This window comes from Echinococcus granulosus (genome assembly GCF_000524195.1).
Source record: "Echinococcus granulosus chromosome Unknown EG_S00010, whole genome shotgun sequence".
Taxonomy (NCBI): Eukaryota; Metazoa; Platyhelminthes; class Cestoda; order Cyclophyllidea; family Taeniidae; genus Echinococcus; species Echinococcus granulosus.
In genome coordinates, this window is record NW_020170390.1 from 596,678 (window position 1) to 614,997 (window position 18,320).

At 43.0% G+C, this 18,320-nt stretch overlaps 1 protein-coding gene across 1 annotated transcript; it reads left to right on the plus strand. All coding sequences in view use genetic code 11, as the record gives it.

Moving 5' to 3' along the window:
- Window positions 1-1,494: 1,494 nt before the first annotated feature.
- On the plus strand, window positions 1,495-17,894 carry EGR_02271 (ccr4-not transcription complex; the record flags this gene model as incomplete). The annotated part of the gene is made up of 8 exons (XM_024491520.1): window positions 1,495-1,581; window positions 3,390-3,554; window positions 6,171-6,524; window positions 10,063-10,376; window positions 13,223-13,361; window positions 15,159-15,567; window positions 16,475-16,767; window positions 17,460-17,894. 8 exons carry the CDS (start codon window positions 1,495-1,497, stop codon window positions 17,892-17,894), a joined length of 2,196 nt encoding a protein of 731 aa, XP_024354026.1.
- Between the last annotated feature and the right edge of the window lie 426 nt (window positions 17,895-18,320).

Below are 18,320 nucleotides of genomic sequence, written 5' to 3' on the forward strand. Positions count from 1 at the left end.
TTCCTTTGCCCCTCACGCAAAATCCCCACTTTGAATTCACCTGATTCGCGACGGTGCCAGATGGGGTTGGCTAAGATATAGTGAAAAACGCTACATCAACGTCCTTTGTCCTAATCTGTGCACCTGTGAGACGGCCGACAGTTGTCCCCGACCCAAATTACTGGCTAACCGGTCCGGGCCTTTTCACAAATTCGTTTGTGGTGTCTTCCAAGTTGCCTGGTGCGGAGCGTGGGCTCGGCGTTGTACCTTCCACTTCATCAGTGGAAGCCTGCTTCCGCCTAACTTGGTTAAATCGCCTATACTTGCGGCAGCAGGCGTCGTGATGTTGACATACACAAAAGAGGGCTAAGGATGATATACCTGCGAAATTGATTCCTAATTCAATGCGTCAATAACGAGAGCCGATGTTGTTTACAGACCAATGCTTCGCAATGCTTTTCAGGGTGCATGCACCTACACTGGCCGATTGTACACCCAAAAAGCATTCTGCTCCCGAAATCGGGCTGAGTCTGTTGGGCCATGTAATTAATAAAACCCCAATACCGTGATTCAGTCATCTCGTGTGGATTCAGATCTAGAGTGTTGAAAAGGAATATGCATTAACCTTGTCCTTTTATTTGTTTATTTCCACATTCCTAACTAGTGGTCACCTCCCGTGTTGTACAAGATAAACATGTCACAATAGACTGGGATGGCCCGTGAACTTCATTGATGCCCCAGTGTTCAGAACCAGAGCGCTATGGTTGAGTTTATTTGTGTATTTTCAACCTCCAATTGAGTGCACTAGCATTTACTCGTCCTTGAAACATTTTACGTATGCTTCTTGAAGCTATTTCTTTTCCCTTAGAAGTTGCGGACAATGTTCGTTTCTCTGTTGTGTTCAAAGCTTAAAGAGAATTATCCATTTAACTAAACGCTTGTGAGGTGGTAGTGCTCCTGTTTTCCTTTGGCCAAACCCAGCTACCATAAATGTTTGACAGCAATTTATGCCATTTATTCCCTTTCAAGCATGAAGCACTAGGTGTGTGAAACTTTCATTTAGTGCTACTTATTATTGACCTCGATTGTTGTGGCTTGTATCTTCGATTAGCCTAGCTGTCAAGAAGGAATAGTACTTGTGTCATACCGTGTGTTTTGGGAAAGAGGATAAGGTGCTGTCTCGTACGAACGCATACGAACCGAATGAGGCGCTCTTATTAAGCTCACTTGTATATTTTATCATGTCCAGCCCCGTGTGTCAGCTCCTCGCCCTCTGTGTGTGTTTAGTCTTGTCGTACGCTACTTTATTGGCCAGACACATGGACCAGAGTAGACAGGCATAGACGGAAGCGACGTACGTGCGCGCGTGTGTAGTGTCCGCGTTCACGTTCACGCTCCTGAAGTTAAGTGTCACGTGGCCACTAGACTACGGATTTGTGCGTGCTATGACCGTATCACACCCCTCCTCTCGTGTCGCAAATATCTCCACCCCTCTCCACCATGTCAGTAGGTGGGATGAGTAGTAAGCCCTGCACATGGGGGCACTCCTCCCTCCCCGACACAAGTTCCTCACACACGTTAGCCTCCATTCCTCCCCCTAAGGTAGTGGGGAGGTTTGTGACCAAAAACCTAATAAACCATCAGTAGGATGGAGGCGAGCGCAAAATTCACTTGTTTGGGTCGATACTTATGATAACCTGGTTTTGCATCTGAAGCACGGCGAAATTAACTTTTCAAATGCCAATTTTTTGGCCTTTTCGTCCGTTTTAGAATATCCAGCACTGGAAAACTTACAAGCCATTTCTACTCTGAATTCCTTTCTAAAATTATGGAAAATAGTGGTGGAAGGGTTATTTACGAAGTCTTGTCAACTGATCAGTTTGGATGGACCAGTCTAGTCGGCCATAACTGCGGTTGCGACACTTAAATTTTTCGTTTATGCCGTTAGGTTAAATCGTTTGCACCCGGTAAAGCCGGCAGGGAAAATATTTTCATCAACGGATGAGTTTAAGCTAATTGGGGGGCTGCAAAGCCACCTTTGCATTAATCATCCTCTACCCGTTGGATCAGCTAATTCGTCCCAGAGCTGCCTTGTGATGTCACAGGTATGGACGGCAGGTAGGGCAGGGCGAAGAAACGGTAGGAAAACTCGGAGCTTTGATTTTTCTCTCCTGAGTGCACGAATGGGTTGTTTCAAACCATCCAAACTGCAATTGAACTACAGCACTTGATCGGGTGTTTTTTCCCGCATTTTTCACCCTGCGTTAGCGATCAAAGTCACCTTTTTTGCACAGTGCTCACTGAATGTATGGAAGGGATTTATAGGCTGCGAATAAATCCACAGGTCTGTCTGTAAAGTGAAGTGAATCACTTTCCAACACCTTAGCACTTGCTATATCCCCCGGTTTTATGGGTTGCACTTTTCTTTTCCCCATAAAAAAAACTGCCCCAGCCTCTTCCTCCGGGAGGGCGACTTCCCCTTCACCGTAATGGAATGCTGTCTGTTCGCTTTGTGCATAATTTATGAGGCTCGTTTGTGTGTGCCCTCGACAGAAGACGTTGGGTCTTAGTGTGGTTGTTTGCGTGTGAGACTTCGCCGTGTACCGTTGTGTGCACTCCCTCTTGCGACGTGAAATGAGAGCGAATGCTCGGATGACTATGCTGATGCGGATTTTCTTAACATACTCACTTCTGCGTCAGATCACGGATAATTCCCCAAAAGTAGAGCAACCAAGCTCGTAAGTGGCAATGATAGCATTTCAACTGCATTGGAAAATAAAATGCAACTGTATTTCCTTCTGTTGGAAAGCATGGTTTGATTTAGGAGCTAGATGAATGTCTTCATGCTAATGTATTTTCTCCACAAGGTAGATCCCTCGGACTGAACTGTGCTTACTTTGTTGGCGTGTTTCAGTCATAGCTAAAGATTGTTTCCTTTATATCTCCTTGGGCTATGCATCGAAGTTTTATTTTCAGTGAGCACATCGCTGACATGGAGGGAGGGAGTTGTAGATACCGACGCGTTTGACTGGCGTTTTTTCCTTACAGTGACTCGTTGTCTTTGTAACACCATACGGGGCCAAGGCAATAAAAGTGTCACAGAATCAAACTTAACGGCACAATAAGAAATAACAATTACAACAAAATTGTGTAGTATTCGGTCAATTAAAAGATGTCATGTGAGGAAGTCACTCATGTGACCCAAAACAGCCATATTTTAGTCAAAATGTCAGTTTCCCTCCTGCTGCAGGATGAGATTTGGCATAGTAGTTAGTAAAACATTGTTACATGTTGCAAAGGTGTAAAATGTAACTGAAATTGCCTCATACCAGGAGGAGACTAAATGTGCTTCCAAGATCAAATGGGGACTCTCCTTTTTGTCCAGTCTTCCTCCTATTCCCGTTTTTTAGAATCACTTAAATGCAAAGGTAAACAAGATTAATCTCTCCGAGATGTATTTCAATTTCCCTCTTCATCGAGCTGCCTCATCCGAGCGGCTTCACACTGTCTTTTCCCCCCCGCGACCTCGCCGAGACCTCGTGGAAACCTCAAATCCACGGCTCTCTATCGTTTCGGTAAAATTAAACGCTCACAGGGTCACATGCCAACCACATGGGGTTTTATGCGCACAGCATGTTGTCATATCTCCTTTTGATCTAGCATAAACCGTCGCGAAAGTGTTTGTGGTGCCCTGATCAGGTTCAGACGTCTGATCTTTGAAAGATGATGGTGATGCGATCCACACCATACGACGTCGTTTCTAAAGTGCTTGAAGTTTGTCGTTCCCTAAAAAGTAATAATTTTTCGACACATAAGTGCGTCTATCTCTACCGTAAACGTCACTTACGGCATCACTTTTTGCAGCGTTTTTACTCGGCGTCTGAATAGAAGTCGGCATCAAAAGTAAAGCCTTTCGTCACATGACCCTAAAACGTCTCTTAGCTCTTATACCTGGTCATGGTATTTCAAACGAAGTTATTACAAAGTAAATCTACAAATTGGACATTTCAAGAACTGTTACATATACAATCGCTATCAAGATGGTGAATTTTGCGAATCCTTAACTGTGCCTCTGTTCAGCAACCAGAAGTGAATTTATTTTTTACTTGCTTTACAAATACAACCTTTGGGACAAATTGGGTTTTTCCGAAGCTCTTTCAAGCAACTCGAAATGTACTTTGGGCGACCTTTAAGCTCATTTACTCAAAAGTCTACCAGTAGTAAATTGATGTGACTCACGTGCCATTTTTCTCTCAAATCTGCTGGAGACTTGTTATTTTGGTCATAAAAATGCATTTGACTTCTCTCTCTCTCTCCAAATGAAGCCACAGAAGTGCCGTCATAATGTGCATTGTGATATGCTGGAATTACGCAATCCCCGCCTTCCCATAGCGTCGGTTAAGCAGACATACCCCGTTTTTTTTGCATGGTGGCGAGTTGTCTTGCAGAATACCTTCCTTGCTAAGCAAACATGTGCTTTGCTTCATACATTGATGCTTTTCCTTCCGTAGAATGCTCGATTTCATGTAACGATAGACGAACCTGTATATATTAACTTTACTATAATCGTGAGATGGATGGTGATTTTACTGCTTGTGTCTCCACTTTTTGACTCGAGCATTTAACAATCCTTTGAAAGTCGGATGCAACAGAATGCGGCAGAATTAATTGATTAAGATTGATGTGTGAGCCTCTCCACTTTTGCCTCGAATTTTGGGGCGAGTTGGTGGATAGGCACGCTTCAATTGCCGCTACTTTGTTGCTTTTGTGTTCTATGTTAAGGAGATGCTTTTTTGCTGTATCAAGCAAGCACGCGTTTGGGCACGGCGCGCAAGCAGCAATTCATTATAAATTTTGCCGTTTGTGTACAGACATCGTGCCATTGCCGCCGCCCTTCGTAAACACCCCTTTTCCCATTCGTCAGGCACTTGGTTCATTATGACGGGCTTTGCTTTTTTCCGCTTTTTCTTCCCTTTTCCTCTGTCTCTCGCTCTCCCATCAGTTTGTCCTTTAGTTCGACCGAATGAAGCGCCACCCGCTTGCCATCATCTCCGGTTTAGGCGCGATACATATGGTCTTGACTTCATCGCTTCAGTACCTCCTATTACCATGAGAAAAGTGGTGTTTTGTAGAGGATGAAGGGAAAAAGCAGTAGTTCTAGCGCTAAAACGACAGTTGAAAGACGTGGCTCCGTATCAGGCAATCGGTATGTGAAGCCCTGTAGTCTTCAACAGGGCCACAAATCGTGCTGTCATCGACGCTAGGTAGTCCATTTTTGTATTACTAAAAAGCAGTGCTTATAAAAATTCATCCAATTAAAAAGGTTACCCGGTGTTTTCAGCTAGAGTGAAGGCATGGTTTTTAAAATAATAAAAACAAAAGTTCGGAGCACTCACGAGATAGAGAAAAGTACTGCAACAGATACCTAGGAATATCTGTACTAGGACATCATCTTATCTTGTGAAAGCTCCGACGAATCTTCGTAACTGGTTCATTTTGAAACGCACATTGGCTAAAGTCGGAACTAAAACACCAGATCGATAATGCGAACGGCTGCGTCGGCAGGGGAGGCACGGATGTGAAGATGTTGACATCAGGCCTATTTCATTTTCTATCTTTTACTCTTGTGGGTGTGCGCATGTGTGTGTGGGTGCATACTTGCGAGCGATGTCACTACGACGTCGTCAACCTCGTTTTGGAATTTGTGACCTTGAACTGACCAACTGGAGGATTTTGTCCGGTAGCTGGTGCAAATACTGCCAGTCAGTGGTGTAAACAAGTTGCCCTGTTTTTTTCCACATAGAGGCATCTTTCACTCGGTCTCGCTGTGTGCGCTCATCTTCGCGCTAATTTCAGTTGTGCGATAATTTGTGTGCGCTTTGTTCATCCCAATGATTTCCAAGCTTCCGACTTTCTTCTAGAAGGATATTCACCTTATTCTTACCATCATCTTGTGAATCGCTGCTACTTTCTGCTCCGACGGCATGATGCAGTATGACCTCTTTAAAGGACATTCAAATATTCTACTCACATTTTGATAAGTTTCATTTGAATTTTACAAATATTATTAGCTGATTAGTGATAGTGTTTAGACTGGCATCTCCCGCCGCTATTTTTCGCCTATTTGAAGCCACCATTACTGGTAAAAACGGGTGTTTTTTCTTTTAAAAAACTTGTTGCTTGGCCTACAGACAGAATTTCACTGTTCCTCTGAGAACCTGGTCAAGCAAGTCAGTCTAGTACAGGGCGACGAAAAAGGTCAGATGTGGCCTGCAGCCGACGGCGATGTCGCGCCATCGAGGGGCGAAAGCAACAGTTGCCGCACAGCATCGCACTCGTCCTCCACCGCCGCTTCCGAGCCGACGGAAAGTGGCGATGATGAGGACATTCTCGGGCTCATCAGCTCTTCTCTCGATCGCTTCAACGCACAACTTCATCACAACTCTCAAGTTAGCATTCCCATTCCTATCAATCACCATGGCAATCGCGCTGATACTCCGTCCAACGATATCAGTGGTGGAATTTCTTCCAGTATTTCGAATTCGGTAAGTACTCACTTTTTGCAATACAGTCGATCCATATTTATTGCCATCCATCTACCCGAAGGGGATTGAAACCCGGTCCCCACATGTTTGCTCTTGTGTATAGATTCCCCATTTACTCTCAAAGTGCAATTTGATGTTGGTGGATGTGTATGAAATTGGATTTTAAAACAACTCCTGTGGTGCATCATCATGCGACTACGAGTTCCTGCTCCTTGTAACTCCTGAGAGAGATGTTTGTAGAGATAGTGTACAGGTTTTCGACACTCAGTTTTCCAGGCACAGGCATGTATTTTCTATGCTATTTACGAGAATCATGGCGTCGCCGCTACTATAGCATTTGACAGCATTCGATATGCATATCAATTAAACGCAAAACGTCAGTGCTTCAAAAAGTTCCCTTTTCGCCTGTTGCTATTCTGCGGACGGAGGATGAGGCTACGAATTTCGCTCAAACTGCTCGCTTTCACCTTAATCCAAATTGGAATCCCGTTTTCTTTTGGCGTATTAGAAATCCCTCTAAGGCTTTCCATCCCACTACATTTTTCACGTCCATATTTGCCTATTTAGCTCCCATTAGTCAAAAAATTGGCATGTTTCTTGAGAACCGTTTTTGTGAAACCTTTTTATCAGAGCACGTGCAATCCTCCTGTACATTTATGTTCACCCAAATTAGTCCACGTCAAACCCTATTCAAGCGGTTTTTTACCTGAGTAAAATGTATGAGACAATACAACTTTTATTCCCTGGGCTTATCGATAAAAATCGCATGATTTTTCTATGAAAAATCGGACAGCTAGCATGTCACGTGCCTTGTCTGGCTTCTTTCCTACAGTTGGAAATGTGATTAAACGAACAAAACTGCAAGCAATGTGACTACCATACTTGTTCCTATTTCTGTGAAGTAGTCTTCGGGACTGCATCGAGCATTTTCGATCACCTGCTATTTTAAAATGGACACCCAAAATAGGATATTGTACCTCTTTGATACACCAGCAGTTATCCGAAATGAAGTCACGTCTTCTAAAGTGAATTAGTGTCATCCAAGAAGATGTCAAAATCTTATTGTTGAGATAATGTTAGGACTTCTACACCGGATTCAATCGAACTTTTCTGGGACGCATTTTCTTATAAGTTCATATGCGAAACCCACCCTCACATCCAATTACGCTTTGTAGCCTACTACTGGGTCATTGTGCAACATAAGATCACCCAGCCTTCTCATGCAACCTGCTATTAAACAGGCTCGAGTTACGATTAGCCAATTCGCCTGGAAAGTGCTCTTTCGGGAATTTAAACGATTGCTAGGTTTTTACGGCAAAGCATGCGTTGGGCGGATTTCCTTTGTCGTCTAGCCTTTATCTATTAGGTGTCCCACTCAATCCAGCCTAGTAGCTCACGTATTTGCTCCCCTCTCTATGCGGATGCTTTCTGTATGGTTTGTACTGCTGTGATGAGACAGTAGAACCTCACACAACACCTGAGCGCCGTAGAAACCGTTGCTGCCATGCAATTATTGTTGTGTGGTTCAGGTTTTTGCTGAGATAATTCTCTTAGCAATGATGCCGTGGTAATTAGCAATTTCGCTTGAAGCAATATGGTGAACAGCAATTTCACGGGTAAGTTGAGGTCCTAGAGGCAAATTCAAGCTGCGGATAAAAATGGCGGATGGATATGGATGTTTTAACACTGGGATAGTCTCCACGCTTCCCATAGTTGTTTTTGTGCTGTAGATGTTAAGTTGGTAGATGTCGGTAGTTAGTCGTCTCGTGTGGGTGTAGTCGAGTGTTTGGTCTATTGTAGGAAGATCCAAAAATCCTAAGTATTTAACCAATTGGGTCGTAAAATAGCTTGCTATTCGATCATTCTATGCAAAATGGTCTCTTAGATAGTCAAATTTTAGAGGAACAATGTGGTACGATTTTTAAATCTAAGTAGTCAAAACGGGACTGCCATGGAGCCTAAAACCGATTTATTTCCAAAATTCGCGCATCACTTTATCTTCAAAGCAAAGCGACTTTTCACAAAGTACACAAGCATTAAATGATCCTTGCATAAATAATTTTATGAGCTTTTGTGTCTGCTGTTGTCCGCTTTAAAGTATGTCGCAGACCGTGTTGTAAAAGTACTTTTATCGAGGAGTATGACGTTCCAACCCGCGGTGATGAGAGGTTGGTATTTCTTCCATGGGGCAACTTTTGCTTCCGTATTCAGTAACGCATAGTGCTGTAGTGCACCGCTAGAGAATGTCACATTGGCTCCAAATTCACAATTCCGATGTAGCGAACCGAGGTGCCTATTGTGGAAAGCACAGATGGGCCCTGTTTTTAAAAGCTAGTCTGGGAAAAGGCAACACGAGGTCTCCCGTTTGTCGTATCGCGGAGCAAGCTCATCTACTTGGTAATTTTAGTTCTGACGTGCACAAGATAACTCCCTTGATGGCACTTTTAAGTGATTATTGCACAGGTCTCTCGCCCAGGGTAACAAAGACCTTGGTGACTCATTGCTAATTAAACTCATAAACTCCCGAAAAGTCGTCTCTGTCTATAAAATTACTTTCCTGTTTTTAATACTTTATCCATTAATTGTTCAAAGCAATTTCAAATACCTACTATTGCGGTAGTATTTTAAGACCGCATACTTATGTCAGAAAGGTTATTTGAAGGGTTAAAAAACGCCCCTAATCTTTTTTTATCCAACAGATCGGTTGCAGTAGTTGTTAACACTGTTTGACCCAGTCACCGCTAGATATCTGTATAGTTGGTAGCATTATGCGATGCGTGGTAGACCGAATTGCTGAAGCGTTAAGAATGCTTCAGTGAGGCCTAAAGACATGCTCGTTTCCTTTCTCCTACATTAACATGTATGGCGAATTAGAGAATTCATGCTCTTTAGTATCAGGCTTTACAAATATGGTTTTTAGGATTTGCATATGGAATGTGAGGCTATGTGACATTGTCTTTTCCCAGAGCAAGAATTCGTGCTCTATGTCTAGGACCGTCAACTATCTGTATCCGCTTTGAGATTTGTTGGCACTTATAAATCAGTGCTCCCTTCCCTTTCTGTAAATAGCTGTTTCCTTTATTGAAAATTAGCTGAGCTTACTGGACTTTGCAGAGTTGACTTTATTGGTCCTTTTTATGGCTCTCACATTTGAATAATCTCTTTGTGCCTAAGATTCTGAACAAAGCGTGGTTAATAGTCCATGATCCATGAAATTTACTCCTTTCTATCTTGATATCTAAAGGGAGTCTTAAAATCACGGTAGCAATGCCATTTTGAAACGTTTTTGAAACATTTATTCGTTTCTTTTACTGTTACTATAATTCTTACCTGATACCCACTAAGGAGTGTAGTTTACAAGCCGCGGTCGGCTGTCGAATCGTAACTAGTTTATTTCCTGTTCCCTTGTTTATTCTAAAATCCGTCTCTTTGAAGTGAATACTGGTGGCTAATAACCATATAATGTGGCCTGCATTTTGCATAATCGCCAGAAGTCTCCTACAGCTGGTTACAAAACTTCTCAAGTTTCTCCTCATAGGTGATGCCTTCGTGGGCGTCTTTCGCCGTTACTGCTACCAGTAATACCCACCATCAACAAAGTAATCAAGGTCGAGAGATCCCTGGGAGCCTCGCCTATTCGGGACTTTCATTGGCCTCCTCCACCAATCCGACGGGCCTCTTTTGCGGCTCCTCCGGCGCCTCATTGTCGTTCCTCCAACGGACCTCCATGCCGAGTCCTCCCGGACTTCCCACGCTTTCTCACCAGCAGCAGCCCTCCAATGGCAATAACTCCGAGCGCAAACAGCACAGCCTTTCGCAAACCTTCCCTGACTCCAACGAGACTTCGTCTCTGTGAGTATCAATTGTAATGATGTTCTCGTGTCACGATAGAGATTTCAAATTAAATGAAACATCGAGAAAAGTAGTAATGAGCTACTAGTTTGTAAGTGGAATTTGCTGTTGATTTTGGCAGGTCACGTGCACTCCAGCCTGGCTTGGTCTCATTAGTCATTTTTTGTTCCACCAGGACAATTCGCTTCCCGTCCCAAAAACACACAAATGTACCCTTTCACACTAAGAATTGCCTTTATCTGGCCAGTTTTATCCACGGGGGTGGCGGATGCCAGTCAAGCGTTTGCAGTTTACAGCCCTTCAGCCGTACGTTGATGATCAATTCCCTGTCCGTTGGCTTTACAAATTGTCGCCAAGTGGACCTTTAGTAGTCTTTGCTTTGTTTACACCTAAGAGGGCCTATGCTTGTATAATTTCCATCGATGGCACAGAAGCAATTAGGCGTGCATTCTAAGCGAGGTTGGGATCCACCGATTGGTAAGCCATGCCTAATTGGATTGAGCTTTCTCATTATCTCTTCGTGCCGTTAAACTTCACCGGGTTTTGTCAAGTCATGGAATGCACGAAAATACCCACGCTCGAGGCGACGCTAAGTAGACTTTTTTTTCTGATCTAGTTATTATTTTCGTCCAGACAAATCTATGCACGGCTATGCAACATTATGAAGCGATATGAATCATGCGGCTGTCATACCAATGCTCACATGACATATGTACTTATAGCGTCATTTTCGCATGTGGAAATCATTTCGAAGAAAAGTGGGGTCACATTTCAGCGTCAGGCCATTTTGAGTCCAGGCCACATACATGAAGGAGGAGAACTAAATACTGTGGAGAGAAAAAAAAGTAAAATTTAGTTGTCAAGCTGGTTCTATCTTTGTTAAAACATGATCGCTGCAAAGTTGCTGTTGTTCTTGGGCTAGTTTTAGACGGTAGGAGGTGGAGGAATACCTGAGTCCCGTTATCAGCGCGCTTTAGCGGTCTTCACCTTCAGAAGTGACGAGAACGTATTTGAATGTGTGCATGTGCAAACAGCAGCGCTATCTGCATCCCCTTCCACCTCCGCCTAGGGAATAGATATGTGCGCTCTTGCGGATTTGATTGTCGGTATGTTGGTCTGTACTCGTAAGTGGGGTGGAGAAGGTGAGATGTGAGACGTCTCCGCACGTTGGGGGTCATAAACTGCATGCTCGAGCCTCTTGTCTCTGTCTTGCTCTCTCTCCCTGTTCTTTTGATGTTCTCGCGCCAACTGTAATCACTCAAACAACAGCGACAAGATTTCATGTGTATGGGGTCGTTGTCATTGTCCTGTGGTGAAGGCGAAGTAGAGGCGCTTTATTGCCTGTTGGCTTGCCTCACCTTTTGATTTTTGAAAGGGTTGAGATGTAGCACTGTAAGCTGGTAGGGTAGACAAAAAATGAAAATGTAATATAATCACTTTGGATCGAGGGAGCTACGTTTACTTGTGAGAGGCTCCTAATGAATGCTGGTCTTTGAGTGCAAAAAGGTGGCGTCGTAATTAGTACCCGTTGCAGGAGCCTAGTCCCCAATGTACCCTATGATCCATACAGCTCACCTATTTGGTATTATCAAATATTTTCAGACCTTGTCTATCTACTCTTCCCTCCTTTTTTATTACCGAAGTCGAGCCCTACCAATTGTTAGGCGTTACAGACATATGAGTCAAGATGGGGGGTAGGTTTTACAAGTGAGTAGGATCGCATTATCCTCTTTTTAATCCGTCTGGACATGTGGACGCACACACCTGCGAAATCCATCTAGCGCATCATTTGTTTGGTACATCTTGGATATAAAGGAATAAAATTACATTTTCTTTAAAACAACGTTGTGGATCTTGGGGTAATAAATCATTATGTTGCTTATTTAGATGGCCTATTTCCTATGATCTGATATAGTGTTGAGCTGGTTCTTCACCACGAATATCTAATTAGCTAACTGAGATTGTAGAGGTTTTTAGTTTTACAACAAGATTATTCGACATAATTCGCTCTTTTTATATGCGAGATATTGTTTAGACGGAATGGATTACACGCTCAACGACTAAACCCAAACCTAAATAAATAGCAAATCACCTCGCTTTTGATACGTATCATCGCTGTATCAAGCTTTGCTCCTCTTTAAAATGTAAATATTCCGTAGTCTGCTGACCAGTTCAATGTCAGATTCTTTGTCACCAGCTATTGACCAACATATGCAAAGCGTTATTTATGGACGAAATATTGCCGCACCCTCGCATATGTCCCATCTCTGGCGTGTACTAGACTGGACTTGCGTTCTAAGCCTGCCTGCTTTGGCTAGCCTCCAGAGACGCTACTCCCTCAATAAACTTATCGTACCATACCCAGTTGTTTCCTTCACACGATTTAAATTCGTCGCGCGCACTCTGTCTCGGGGGTTTCGTGACAGCTCATATTCTGCAACTGGCTATGAAATGGAAATTCATGTCAAACACCTTTGAAGCATTTTGTGGCATCTAATGTGCTAGAAAATCATGAGTACTGAAGCCATCTATCCAACTGAAGTGCTACTCATGACCTCATAGCATATTATTAGGGTGATTTAGGAATCTGTACAAGTTTGCGTGTTTTGGTATGCAGAAGAGTACAATTAGTCGTTGTATGATAGGTAATGGGATCGAAATTATCTGGCACTAAATCCATCATCATAAACAAAAAATACCCTATTAAATGGTGAACCTAACCCCTTTGATACGGATTTTTTCCACGTCAATCGCGTATGGTTTTAATTTCTTGCACCCCATATGAGAGACGAGCATGACGGACTGCATTGCAAGTGCAGCTTGATATATTGTTTAACTATTGGTAGGGAGAACAATTCCAAGGACATGCAAAAGCTTGAATTTGCAAGATTTGTGATGGGACACGAGAACAACCTTCTCATTGGCGTTTTCATGATGGAGGCAGATAGTGTTCCTCATTACCGAAACGTCCGACTACAACCTCAAGTTAAACTTGTTCATTTTGGGACTTCACTATCTTCCTTCGTCAGTGCCTGGACAATGCGTTTTTGTACACTTTGTTAAAGGACTTTCATACTACTCCAATACGTGGTTAAAAGTAGTGCGTAATGCTGTCATGCAAATGAATCGTTTCATTGCCTCTCAGTGTCTTTAGTGTGTTGCTCCAATCAATGCAAAATTACTTGAAAGACCAAGTGGCACGTAACTGACACCAGTTCAATAAAAAATGATGAATTTTTACGTTCTTATTTACATATGTGGCTCGCCGTTTGTTTCGATGATTTAGTATCTTCATCCTTTTCAAGTTCGGACCGCTTAATGGTCAATAAAGTGGCAATATTTTTTTTTTTAAAAGAAGCTACACATCATCATTGGTCAGTTAGGCAAATTTACTCTTGCTAATGTTTCCCATATTTTCTCTTTTTTATTATGACAGGCACATTGTCATACTGGAAGAGTGGCATAGGAAGATTGAAAACCTGTTAATGGACATCATTTTAATTATGATTTTATACACTTCAATAATCGCAATGCTATTTTTAGCATATTTCTAATTATTTTTCTTATAGGTGGGAATCGCATTGGAAAGCACTGCCTTCGGAAATGGTGAGTTCAATTCCCCTCAAGTGTCCGTCGCTTCCGGTTTGTGTTTGTTTCGCGTTCCCTTCTCGCTTCTACCCATTTCCTGTTTCGTTAACGTCCGGTCTTAAGCGCCCCTTCTCCGCCTCTCCACGTTCAGGAATAAATAAAAAACCCACCCCTTTCTCTTTCTTTGCTCATCGGTCAACAGCTTCAACGTTTATCATCGTTGGTAATGTCAGCTAGCCGATTGGCTTCTCTCTGCAAACTCCTTCGACTGACAGCTAATCGGTCGTCGCCTTAACGACCTAAAAGCCAATGACTGGGGCCATTCCCATCGTGTGGTCAGAAGGCCACAAAAATGCCCATTTAATATTTATGCGGTTGATCAATATTGTCTCCTCCAGTTAACTTACCGCTTTAACTAATGGTTCATTTGGAATAATTTTTTTCCCTAGGCTAATTCTGATGGGGAAGCAGAAATTTGTTGGGCTAATGGAGTTACCCTTTTGTGTCTTTTGAACGAAGTAGTCAGTCGATAAATCAGTCTGCAAATTGGAAGAAGGTTTGACGAATCCTAATATTCAGCAAATTTTTTACAGATTTTTTGTTTTTCGGTAAAATCAGACATTGTTTACAAATGCATTCCAGTTACCCTTTAATCGCGTCAGAATTTTCTGCTTCATTCTCTAAGGAGGTACTTTGGGACTGGTAGTTTATTGCCTCTGGCTGTGACTGTAACCAAGGTAGTCCAACGATTTTATTCTCGTAGTTTGTAAGCTTTGCGACTTCAAAATGTTGCTAAGACTATACCCTGACCGCAGGTCTGATCAAGTTTTTGTTTCCAAGGTTTAGTAACCATGACTGAGTAGTGGTGTAATTAATGCCATCTAGCTGGTTGTTTCACTTGCATGCTTCAAAGTTAAATCCCTTTTCTGTAATTATGAATATTGTCCCTATCTTTTTCTCGGTTTGACGTTTTTTTTTCATCAAGGCAGCGGAATTAGTCGGAATTCGCATCGGCCCCATATAATACACATGCCTTGCTACTGGGCTGTGTAGCGGCGATTCACTTCTACTTATGTTGTTTGCCAGTGCAATTTATAGACACAGAACTCAGTCAAGACAAATAGATATTGGGGTAATTCTAGCTATCGTTACCTAACCGAACAGTCGATGGAAGTCACTTTGTCGTAATTCTAGGGTATGCTGAGCGTGGATTCGGGGATTGGTGGGGAGACCTTCTTACCGCCCAAATGGTTCGTCACCACCAACTCCACATATTCCTCCTCCAACTCCACGGGTGATTGTACCCAACTCACATCCACCACCAGCTTCAGTCCGGTGGAGGCCTTACCTCCACAGTCTGTCGTTGCCAGCAGCACCTACGATTTCTCCAGTCCCACCCTTCTTGATGCTGCGATCAAACAGGTGGCGGTGGCAGCGGTAGCAGCAGCCGTGACTGCTCCAGCTTCCTCTGACGCCACGAAAGGGGGACCGTCGGACCACGGTGCTGCATCCGGACTGCTTCCCTTACTCTGGCCGCCCTCCTGGCCCAACACCGCCGATTGCAGTCCATCTACAGAAACACCTCAATTGCATTTTCGTCCAGGTAGTAGCACTGTGGAATGAGAATGTGATATGTTTGCTTGAGGCCTCTACTGTGTTGATGTAACTGGAACTATTAGTATTATGAGTAATGACTATCTTTAAAATATCGTAATTGAAAACGAATGCTTGAAAGTGAAACCTGCTGTAACCAAAATTTCATGGAAAGTGTCCTGAATTTCATTGACTTAGAGTTTTTCACATATAGATATTTATCTGTGGAAGGTTAACAAAAAATAAAAGCGTAGTTTCGCAAAGGTATACATTTTCGCTAAGGACGACTATTGGTTTAGAGTAAGGCATTCAAAAATGAGGACTCGATAGCTTTTGCGAAAGCTTCGCAGATATACTATTTGCAAATTTGTCCCAGTCATGACAATTTCGCAAATCGGGCTTGTCAGCTTAAAGCACCATCCGAATGCACGAATAACAAATGCGGGTGGATGGACATATCCAAAGCTCTAGCATTTCTACAATTTTGGGACAACCTTTTTCAAAGTCGTGTGCCATGTTTTACTGTTTTGCATAGACACGGTCCACCTAACACAACAAATCATGCGAACGATATTATAAATAGGTCATTTGCGTGAAGTGAGCAAGGCCTGGGCGTAGGTTTCCATGGTTAACAAATTCAGTGGTCGTAAGGCAATGAGAATCCGGATCACAATAACAGTATCTTGAAAACTTTTTGACCTCATTTTATAGAACTAATTTGTAACTCACAGATGTTTTATTCCATCTCTAAAAATTTGCAACCTTTTCTGATAAATCCTTAGTGGTCCATACCGGTATGTAGTTAAGGTATAGGTGGTGTCTTCAATAACTCAAGTTTTCTTTCTAGTATGATATCTATTTGAATTATTGTTATGACTTAGAATTCCTTGTAAAAATAACTCCTCCTGTCTTCAAAGGCGACAATCAGCATCAGCTAGCCCTCACATCACGTTTTGAGACTGCTCTCCGGCAGCAGCAGCAGCAGCAGCAATCTCGACAGGTCTGCAACCGCCGCAAAGCCGAGTCCATTTGCTTTTCTTCCGCGGCGTGCCTCAACTCGGCGCTTCTGCCATCCAACAATGCTCTGAAGTCGCACCAGCTGGCTCTTAACGTCGGACAATTGGGCTCTCCACCACCACCCTCCCTGCCCATTGATCTTTGTCAACCGCTCTCCAAGTCACACGTCAACACACCGCAGAAATTTTCCAGAGTATGATATTTTAGTCGGCTCTTCATTGTCTGTTTCTAGTGCCTGTGTTCTTACCTTCATGATTATTTGCGCCCAAAAAGTCGTTACCACCTATCCAGCTGTACCGCTTTTAAGTTTTACTTAAATTTGTCTTGAAGTACAGAGAAAATCTATTTTTTGCTCACAGTATTTTTGAAATTTGAGGCGAACAATGTAAAAATAAGTGTACTTTTAATTGTTTTCGAGTTAATCACTCAAATCTGCTTTGGGTTTTTCGGAAACTTTCTGCATTATCATCCACTTTCTACAAATATCTGCTTTTATTTAAGAATTTAGTTCTAAAAAAGCTCACGTTCCGTCGAGTGCATTTAGCTTGCAGACTAACTTTCGCAATAGTGGGCAAAGTTTTCTAAGTAACTTTCCATAATTAGGAAAGAATAATACGTAAAATTACATTTTTTGTGCGAGGGAAAGTAGTTGCATCTTTTCCAAACCCGTTTCCCTATGATTTGCGGAGAAACTTTTCCATATACCATATAAAATGGTCATATCTTAAATTGTAGCTAGCTAAACAACTAACTGAGTGTTTATAGTCCAAGATGAATTTATCATTGCCAAGGGAAGGTTCCTTTACGAATTCCTGTCACCATTCCTCCTGCATAATGCTGCAGTGGTAGACTGAATCACCCCATAAATTAACAATATCTTTTAAGGACCTACAGCAACAACGTGTAGTGGGCTCCTTCAACAAATCGTGCAATGGTGTGCTAGGGGCTCCGAAGGTGGTGGGTCCACGAGGGGGAGGTTCGTGTCGCTTGAAGAGGACGGAGGCCACACCTTCCTTCTCCTCGTCGTCGTCCACATCTTCCTCGGAGATTTCCTCGGATAAGCCTGTAATCGCCAAGTGGCGACGCGCCTGCAGCTTCTACCTGCGTGGTCACTGCAAGAAGGAGGACTGCGAGTTTGCTCACGACCTCACCAAAGTCACATGTAAGTTCTGGGAGGTTGGAGAGTGTTTCAAGGGTCTCACTTGCCCCTTCCTCCACGGCTATCCGCCTGAATTGCTTCTGGAAGTTCGAGAACGGCAGCAGCAGGAACAACAGCAGCTACACCAACAGGAAGCAGAGCGGCTTGCAGGCAAATTGTAGTGCGCTCTGCCCGTGCATTCTAGTCGAAAATCATCATCTGGTCGCGCATTTCCAGGATAATATCAAGCTTTCTCCCCCATTCATTCTTTTGCTATAATCCATGCTAAGGTCTAATCAACAATCAAGCCTCTGTCCCTACTTCCTTTTGCCCCTTTCTAACTTAACAAAAACGGTAAAACCCTTTTTTATTGCTCTTCCAATTAAAAATCCTCTTTTTGAAATGTTTTTTTTTGTCTCACTTGGGAGCAAGGATATTTTAATTGAAGACCGATTCGCAACTGATAACCTGAGACACGTGCTTTGGCCATGCTCTCATCCACCTGGGCGGTGTGTGTCAGCAACACTTTCCTCCAAAGCGGTGAAAACAAAAGGCCAGAGTCTGAACAATGGTCTCTCAACTGACGATCAGCCGAATATCTTTTGTGT